The sequence below is a fragment of the Littorina saxatilis genome, linkage group LG2, assembly GCF_037325665.1.
Source record: "Littorina saxatilis isolate snail1 linkage group LG2, US_GU_Lsax_2.0, whole genome shotgun sequence".
NCBI classification, from domain to species: domain Eukaryota; kingdom Metazoa; phylum Mollusca; class Gastropoda; order Littorinimorpha; family Littorinidae; genus Littorina; species Littorina saxatilis.
In genome coordinates, this window is record NC_090246.1 from 64571408 (window position 1) to 64581407 (window position 10000).

The 10000-nt window shown below is 46.3% G+C and overlaps 1 protein-coding gene across 1 annotated transcript in view; it reads left to right on the forward strand.

Moving 5' to 3' along the window:
• The window catches only part of LOC138959534 (uncharacterized), a 28728-nt gene that overhangs the window by 16069 nt on the left and 2659 nt on the right, over positions 1–10000 (forward strand). The window contains exon 6 of the mRNA XM_070331054.1: positions 288–424. Within this exon, the coding sequence (XP_070187155.1) occupies positions 288–424 (137 nt within the window). The remainder of the gene's footprint in view (positions 1–287; positions 425–10000) is intronic.

Below are 10000 nucleotides of genomic sequence, written 5' to 3' on the forward strand. Positions count from 1 at the left end.
TCTCTCTCTCTCTCTCTCTCTCTCTCTCTCTCTCTCTCTCTCTCTCTCTCTCTCTCTCTCTCTCTCTCTCTCTCTCTCGTATCTGAACCCATTGATGGTCAGCACTTGTTGTTCTATTTTATTTAAGGCAACATCCTTAGAGCGTGAAGATGGTTATCAATGTTGCCGTGAGAATCTTGCGCGTGGATGGCGTTCTTCAAACGCAACATACTTACCAACCCACCCCACATGCTTACGCGCGCATACGTGCTTTTGGAATGTATCACCTTTTTCTGTCTGTCCAACAGTGGTCGCCCGTCTTAACGAATACCGCACCTGGATTTTGACGAAGGGCACCACAATAAAATTCAGCAATATGTTGGGGTACAATGCTTATTATGCGGCATATGCAGCCTATCTCATGCAGAGAGCTGAAGCAACCCAGGTAAATATTACGTCGTTTAATTTGTCCTGTGAGAAGAGTTTGTCTGATCACCTCAGATCTGGCAAGACTTTTACATGGAGTAAGAACCCCCCTCGACTTGGACACACACAAACATTCAACACCATGACTCTTTGCTGTGAGGAGTTGGACATGTGTTTTTGACGGGCGTAGTGGCCGCGTGGTGGTAAGACGTCGGCCTCCTAATCGGGAGGTCGTGAGTTCGAATCCCGGTCGCTGCCGCCTGGTGGGTTAAGAGTGGAGATTTGTCCGATCTCCAAGGTCAATTTATGTGCAGACCTGCTTAGTGACTTAACCCCCTTCGTGTGTACACGCAAGCACAAGACCGAGTGCGCACGGAAAAGATCATGTAAATCCATGTCAGAGTTCGGTGAGTTATGGAAACACGAAAATACCCAGCATGCCTACTCAACGAAAGCGGAGTGAAGCTGACTATGCTCTCAGAGTATAGTTTGGGGAACCCAAATGGGCAAAACGAGCTCACACGTAACCAGACAATTCTGGAACGCTGAAGAAGAAGAAGACATGTGTTGAAACATTATTTTTCCCAAAAGTGGCTTGTGGTTTTCCTGAAGTTATACTTCATAAACAAAAATCACACTGTGAATAGAGAGCACCCAGGGGATTAAATGCTGGTATGTGACGTGGTAAAGGGGCAGTCTTAGTGTATGTAAAAGCTTGGCTCGATCTGTGATGGTGAGCTGTTTGTATTTAAGCGTGCGTGCGTGCGTGCGTGTATGTCTGTCTGTCTGTCTGTATGTATGTATGTATGTATGTAAGCTTATGTATGTATGTATGTATGTATATATGTATGTATGTATGTATGTATGTATGTATGTATGTATGTATGTAAGCTTGTGTATGTATGTATGTATGTATGTATGTATGTATGTATGTATGTATGTATGTATGTATGTATGTATGTATGTATGTATGTATGTATGTATGTATGTATGTATGTATGTATGTATGTATGTATGTATGTCTCTGTCTTATCTGTTTGTTATACAATCATGCAGTCATTGTGTCTGCCTGCCCTCTCTTTGTCTCTCTCTGTCTTTTGGTCGTTTCATGTGTATATTAGTTGTATATGGACCTAATGCTATTATACTTCAGTAATACAAATCCAAAAACAAAGAGACTGCCAACGTTTCAAAAATCAGAATCAAAAAAAGAAGAAAGGTAGGTTGTTGGAACGGTATATACGTATTGTTTTGTCAATAATAAACGTAACGTTATACAGTCAAACACGCTTAAGCCGAACTCTCCCGGGGAATGAAAATTCGTTTCGCTTATCCGAGTTTGTGCATATCCGAGTTCGGATAAGCCAAACCTTTCCCGAGAAATTACCCTGCAGTTCGGCTTAAGCGAGTTTTTTTCAGGATAAGTTGTAAAATCACTTGGAATGTCTCTCTCTCTCTCTCTCTCTCTCTCTCTCTCTCTCTCTCTCTCTCTCTCTCTCTCTCTCTCTCTCTCTCTCTGTGCGTGGTGTATGTGTGTGTGTGTGTGTGTGTGTGTGTGTGTGTGTGTGTGTGTGTGTGTGTGTGTTTATGTGTGTTTAAATGAATAAGATCAAAACAGTGACAAGCTACAAGTGCTTTCTTCAGTGGAGCTGTAAGCCAACTGTAAAAATAAATGGTGAAAACAGTGACACATCTCAGAAACAAAACCAAAGATTCCACAAGCAACTACGCTTTTGTTAAAAGGATTCCAAGTAATGTTTAATGAAACCCTTTCCATTAAAGAAAGAAAAGAAACAAAATTAGACAATTTGTCTCTGTGGTCATAAATTAAGACCAAATCTCCGTAAACATAGATTGTAGGCAAATGTTTTGTTTCGCTGCATGTTTATTGTGGTTTGAATTCACCACTCGCTCAAAATGAGCACATACATTCCTCAGGTAGATTTGCTCTTCACAAAGATCTCTTCCTTCGATTGGAAAAAGAGGTTTGTATGAGAGCCACTCGTTTTTGAACACTGGAACAGTTGTTTGGAACATGCTGGCAGCCACAAGGATTTCAACGTCGCATCACGTGACACGTGTATTTCTTGGTCAATGTGGCTCACGTCATCAGTTTCCCCGCATACTCAAAAACAGGTGACGTGTTCGTTTCCGTAGGATAATTATAGCCGTGACGAAATATGTTTATCTTCCTGACGTGTTTTTTCAAGAAAATTTGTTAAAAAATGTCTCTCCGACAGTGTTTAGAGTTTGGCTTATCTGTCAAAATCACGTTTGAGATGTCCGTGTTTGAGTTAGCTATTTTTTGACAGAGTTTGGCTTATCCGAATTAGAAATAGTCTTACTTCTTCTTCTTCTTGGCGTTCGCAGAGGTTACACGATCAGTCCAGCACTGGTGATAAATGTTGTCGTTTTCTCCAACTCCTGTCGACTGCCATATAGTTTGGTCTGCAAGGGAGTTGGTGACGGCCACACTTCTTTTCGTTCCTCATCTAGTAAGGGACATCGCTGTAAGATGTGTTCCGCTGTTTGGTCTTCTTGACCGCAGGCACAGGTTGGTGATGGCGTCAGCTTGAACTTTCGGTTCATGTAAGCATTGAGCCTGTTGTGGCCAGTACGCAGCCTGATGAGATTGACTTGCTGCTGTCTGGACATTGTGTGGTAGTCATCTCTGTTTGTCCTTGGCTTCATCAATGCCTTGATGATTGTCTTCTGCTCACTAAAGCTGACACTGTTTTCAGGTTGGTCTTCCACGGCTCCTTCTTTCGCCAGCTCATCTGCCCTTTCATTTCCTGGTATCCCACAGTGTGCTGGTATCCACTGGAGGACAACTCTTCTGGTTTGTCTGACCATCTGTAATGCTTTGGCCAGCTGTGGGAGTTTGTCGTTCTCTAGGGCCTGAAGGACTGAAAGGGCGTCCGAGAGGAAGACAACTTGGTAGCAAGGGTCTGCGGAGTCCTGAACCAAGGAGGCGGCCTGCATGAGAGCTTCTGCTTCTGCTTTATAGTTTGTGCATTGTTTGCCAGTGGCAACGCTGGATGTAGCTGTATGTCCCCCATGGAACTGGATCAGAATGCCAGCACCTCCATTGAGCACGGCGTTAGTTGCTGATCCATCGGTGTATACATGGATCCACGCCTCTTTTGGGTACTGTTCGTTGATCAGGGCTAAGGCGAGTGCCTGTCGAGCTGTGTCATTCTGATCTTCTCCTGAGGTAACATGTGGAACACTGGTGCAGATCTGGATGCCTGGTTTCTCTGTTGCCTTGGGGGTTTCCTCTTCTTCTTGAGTCAGAGGTAGAGTGTTCTGTGGGAGGACTTCCCTGTACTGTCGAGAAAGTCTCTTGCTCTCGTGTACAAAACTGCTCCGTTTGAGCCGGTTTTTGGTGAGGTTGCTCAGTCTGTGCTTCATGGGGTGGTCGGGTAGGCACTTGAGCTTTTCGGCCTGTACCATAGTCTTGGCTTCTCTTCTCTGACAGAGGGGTTGGATGGTGGTAAGCTTCTCCATTTCCTTGATGGGCGTGGATTTCATTGCACCAGTGATGAGTCGGAGGGCCTGGTTTTGCACATGGTCGAGGGTCTGCAGGTTTGTCTTGGCTGAGGTTGACCACGCTGTGGAGCCGTACTCGAGGTGGGGTCTGATTGTTCCCTGGTATACTGTCTTCAGTATCCTCTTGTTCGCTCCCCAGGTGGTACCTGCCAGCTTCCTGAGCATGGCTAGCTTGCGCCGGGCCTTCGTCTCTGCCTGTGCAATGTGTGGTTTCCAGGTCTACCGTCTATCAAAGGTGACACCAAGGTACGTCGCTTCTTCATCCTCTCTCTGAGGAGTTCCACCAAGCCTAATGGTTCCGGCTTTCTGCTTTGGCGACAGTGTGAATAGGGTGGTGGAGGATTTCTCCTTGTTGATGGAGACGCACCAATCTTCTGCCCATGCGTTCAGCCTATCTGCCGCTTGCTGCATTCTGTAGGTGGCAGTACTTGCGTGCTCCTCCTTGCACCAGATCACAAGGTCGTCTGCGTAGAGAGCACCTTTGATCCCCTTGGGCATCTCAGACACCAGGTCGTCGATGAAGAGAAGGAAGAGTGTGGGGGAGAGGACTCCGCCCTGAGGGACGCCATGACGAAGGAGGAACTTCTTGGTTTTAGTCTGGTCGACGTTAACTCTTGCCCTGCGGTTGTAGAGGTAGGAGCGAATCCACTGGTACATGTTGCTGGACACGTCTTTCCTCAGCAGTTTTACAAGGAGTCCATCTTTCCAGACCTTGTCAAAGGCCTTCTGAAGATCTATCCAGGTGACGAAAACCAGCTTCTGTTCCTGAAAGGCATCTTCAACTTCTTGCGCCAGGTAAGTGACCTGATCTTCGGTGCTGCGGAACTGTCGGAATCCAGCTTGTTCAGGGGCGAGGAGGTTCCTGGATTCCAGGTACCACCTGAGGCGCTCGTTCACAATTCTCTCCAGGGTCTTCACAACACAGCTGGTGAGGCTGATTGGGCGATAGCTGGTGGGCTTCTTTGGATCCTTCCCTTTTTTGAGTCACTTGAGAAAAAGTGACTCTATGTAATCGGTCAGTGTTAGTCTGTCCGGCCGGCCGTCCGGCCGGCCGTCCGGCCGTCCGTAGACACCACCTTAACGTTGGACTTTTCTCGGAAACTATCAAAGCGATCGGGCTCATATTTTGTTTAGTCGTGACCTCCAATGACCTCTACACTTTAACGATGGTTTCGTTGACCTTTGACCTTTTTCAAGGTCACAGGTCAGCGTCAAAGGAAAAATTAGACATTTTATATCTTTGACAAAGTTCATCGGATGTGATTGAAACTTTGTAGGATTATTCTTTACATCAAAGTATTTACATCTGTAGCCTTTTACGAACGTTATCAGAGATAACTAGCCTTTTCTGTTCGGCAACACACAACTTAACGTTGGGCTTTTCTCGGAAACTATAAAAGTGACCGGGCTCAAATTTTATGTGAACGTGACTCATTGTGTTGTGAATAGCAATTTCTTCCTGTCCATCTGATGCCTCATATAATATTCAGAACTGCGAAAGTGACTCGATCGAGCGTTTGCTCTTCTTGTTTAGGATGGGGATCATGATCGCTTCTTGCCAGAGTTGTGGTCCTTCTTTCCAGCTGCTGTTGAAGACCTCGAGTAGTTTGTTCTCTGCTGCACTACCAAGGTGGGTTAGCATCTCGTTGGTGATGCCGTCTGAGCCAGGGGACTTCTTCGCCTTTAACTTTTTCAGAGCTGAGTGCAGCTCGTGGAGTGTGAGTGGTTGACTCATGGCGTCCACTGACGACTGTCTGGCAGGTCTCTCTCTTTTCTCTCTTCTTGCTTCTCTCTGTTTCTCGGGGCTAACATGGAGGTTGCTCTCAGCTGCATAGCTTTTAGCAAATTGGTTGGCAGCATGCTTTCCAGTTAGCACCTTACCGTTCTCTTCTAATGTGATCTTTCCTCTGCTGGTTATCTCATCATTCAACTGCTTGGTAAGCCTCCAGAGCTTTCTGCCATCCTTCTCAAGGTTCAGGGAGCTTATTTTCTCTTGCCAGCTTCTCCATCTTGCCTGTAGCTTCTTCTTGAGAAATTTGGCTTTGGCTTCCTGGAGGCGGATGTTGTTGTTTTGTGACGGGTTGACTTCTGCTTCCCTTCTGGCATCTGCCAGATCATCATCCAGTTCCTGCAATTCATTGCTCCAGTAGGGCTTATAGTCTCTCCTGGCACCCTTGGGAATGGACTCACGCGCTGCTCTGAGGATGCTCATGTTGAAGTCCTTAGCCACCATGTTGATGTCTCGACCCTCGACTCTGATGTCTTTGGTGAGTTCGCTGGTGCGGTGTCTAAAGAGGAACCAGTTCGCTCTTTTGTAGTTCCATCGTGGGAAGGAAGCTTCAGTGCAGGACTCCATGCCCAGGGTCAAAAAGACTGGCCGATGGTCACTTCCACCTAGCTGTTCTCCGACCTCTCTGCTGGTTAGCTGGTGCATGTCTTCCGTGCAGAAGGCTAGGTCAGGAGTTGATGTAGTGTGCCATCTTCTGGAGTAGAATGTAGGGCAGTCAAAGGGACTGTTCAAAAGGATGAGACCTTTGTCGTCATGCCAGTTCTCCACCTCTTCTCCTCTCCGATCCAAGTGGTCATATCCCCAACTCTGTGAGTGACTGTTGAAGTCACCCACCACGATGAAGTTGGATGCCTTTGCGGGGATCGTGTCAAGGGCGAGGTGTCTATCGTTGGGGCAGTAGAAGTTGACAAGATGGAATTCTGCTGTCTTCGTCTGGATTCGAATCATCTGATATTCGGAGTCCTCCATGTGCGTTTCTATCAAACAGGCATTGGTGTTGTTCCTGATGAGGGTCAGGATTCCTCCTTTGCTTCTGTCTGTTCTGTCGGACCTAAGGCACTGGTAGCGTCTCACTTTGAAGGACTTTTGGGGTGTCAGGTGCGTCTCCTGAATACAGCAGATGTTGATGTTCTTCTCATGCAGGATATGCTCCAACTCTGTCTTCTTGTTCAGGATACTTTCTGCGTTCCAGTGCATGACCTGAAAAGGTCGCTGCTGACTGGGTTTCTTCCTGGTTGTGGTGGTGCCAGTCACTCTCCTCCCGCATCCCCTGGCGTGACAAGACGGACGGGAGGGACCTCCAGTAGTTGGGGCTGGGTCCCTTTGAGGCATGGGACCCGACGCTGCTCAACCCTGGGGGGTCCTCAGTGGGCGAGCGCCATTTCCATCTGTGCTGGTTGATTGTGTCATCATTTGCGTAAGCGCGTGTACCCGTGGTTTGTTAAAATGCGCCGTGCGGACCGGGTCCCCCGTCTTCAGCATTCGGGTTTTTCTGTCGGGGTTACCTCACCCTTAGCTCATGGCCCGTACGTCCTACCCTGAGAGCACAGGGGGAGGATTTGCTGGGATCCCACCCGGAGCTAGGGTTTTAATGCGCCCTTAATCGCATTAGATGAGTCCCGTCAATGGACGATGGAGTATTTCAAAGGGGGTAGCAGTGCCGCCTGCTACCCCACTCCGCCCTGGTAGGAAACACCGCCAGTTTGGTCCGCGGCCGCAAGCGGCTGATCTCCATATCTGAAGACCGTTCCCCTATCCGCCACCCGGGGACGCGCTGGGTTGGGGGTGGTCGCCCCACTGAAAATCCCACACTGGGTTAAGGAAGATCAGCCTGTCCCAGGAAATAGTCTTACAAAGAGGGGGGTCTGGCGGAGAATTGGTTTTGGTTTCAGATATTGAGTTTTTTGCTTAAGCGTGTTTCGTTTAGGCGAGTGCGGCTTGTTTTGTCAATAACAAACGTTTCAACAACCTACCTTTCTTGTTGTTACACCCCCGGTATAGGGGTGTGTATAGGTTTCGGTCGATGTGTTTGTGTGTTTGTGTATTTGTGTGTTTGTGTTCGCATATAGATCTCAAGAATGAACGGACCGATCGTCACCAAACTTGGTGAACAGGTTCTATACATTCCTGAGACGGTCCTTACAAAAATTGGGACCAGTCAAACACACGGTGAGGGAGTTATTGGTGGATTAAGATTCTACAAGGACTTATAGAGAAACATTATTCGTGGTCAAAGGAAAATAACCTTCTCAGTTGGTGGCAGTGAGAATGGGTGCAGTGAGAATGGTTATTTCCCTTTGACCAACGGGGGTGTTTTTCCTACCTCGAAGGAATTTCTTGGTTTTTTTATTCTTCTGTGATACCGTTTTTGAGCCCGAGTTCGAGTTCCCTCTCTCTGTTTGTTTAGAAATGCTTTTGCCTTCTCCATATCTTTCTTGCGTCGTTTGTGTGTGTGGATGGGAGGGTGGATGCGTGATGGTTTTTTTTTTTTTTTTTAGGCCAGTAACACTTAAAGTTGCATGTGTTTGCTTTTGCGCGCGCGCGCGCGCGTGTGTATGTGTGTGTGTGTGTGTGTGTGTGTGTGTGTGAGCGTGTGTGTGTGTGTGTGTGTGTGTGTGTGTGTGTGTGTCTGCGTGTGTGTCTGTCTTTCTGTCTATGTCTGTGCCTACTCTACAACAAGACACGGAGGCGAACATACTTCGAATATTCTACAAATGGACTCGTTTTCTTCAGTTTTAAAAATTAATGGATTTAAGTTAGAAGGAAACAAAATAAAAAGCTGCAATTTGCATTTGATGGTTTCGCAGCATTGTAAGATGCTTACCTTTACAAATCATGGACGAAAACGAGCACTTACGACAGAGCCAATGGGTTTTTTTTTCTCTATAAAAGGTAAGCTTATGTTTCACCGTCGCACAGACGATATCTAGATCTCAAACCAATTAGATTAACCCCCCAAAAAACAGTCTAACCGTTTTCAAAAAGTAACTTCCAAACATATGTCACTGAAATATGCAGTTTAATACATTATGAATGACACTAGTATGTGTTCAGTTTGCACAGTGACCCAAGAAGCGTAACAGCACGGACCGTAACTGTACGGATATTTTGGGTGGTTTTGGTTTCGCAATTTCCAAAGCGTCTGTCAAGGAATTTAGATGTGCTGCTGACTTATTGGTCCGGTGTTTGCTTTTCCGTGTACGGGGTTTCTACAATCGCTCACTCAATCATACATTTGTACACACACAGTCATACACAGACATACTCGTGCATACGGGATGGTGACAACACGCACTCGAACAACACACACGGCACACAACGGATGAACATTTCAAACATTTCGCTATTAACTCAAATAAAAACATAATCATCAGACCTAGGTTATAACAAAATATCTCTCGTCACACAGAACACACCGTTCGGCACTGTACACATTTCCTTCTGAATCCTTCGAATGTCTACAACACAGTCAGGAATCACATCACTGCCGAAAATCCTTGAAGTTACACACTGTCCGAACCGGCGAAGCACACTGCTTTACTGTCCTCCGACATGCACAAGATAATGTTCGCTTCCATGTTTCTCTTGCCGCAGGCACTAAAATAAAACCTAATTACTCGAATTAATAAAAACACTTTCATCCCACACCACAACAAACACATCCGCTCGCATCAGTCATCCCATCGCATTCTGACGTATCACGCTTGCACGGTCAACCTCTCGACCACCGCATTTACACAGAGGGGTCACAGCTTACGACGCATCGCACAGCACAACCGTCCCTCGCTAAAACAAAACACTGATTTTACCTATTCAAATTAGGCGAGTCGGGTATTCTGCCAGACAATTTCAATAGGGTTTTAGAGACTGCTCGGAAATAATTCTTATTCCGCGATCGCTCACGGGTACCGTGATCAGAAAACTATACCACCAAATCATGCAAATGTTCCCTTGACAGCGTCCTCGCTTTAAAATAAACTTGTATGATTCTTGATCTGGATCAACATTTCTACCAACTGTGTGATTTTCAGGATTTCAACCGACCTCTTTTAATTCGAAAGGATCGTAACAGCATGGACAACATTTTGAGGGACATCTTACCTTTTATAGTTGTAAAGCAGCATGTTGGTGCTCTACACTACCCGTCATAAAAAAAACTCAGCAGATGCGTTCGAGGGCAGATCTTTCTTATGAGGCTGTTGATTGAAAAAACAATTATATGACTCAAAAGGCCATTCATTCCCCTACCTTATTAAA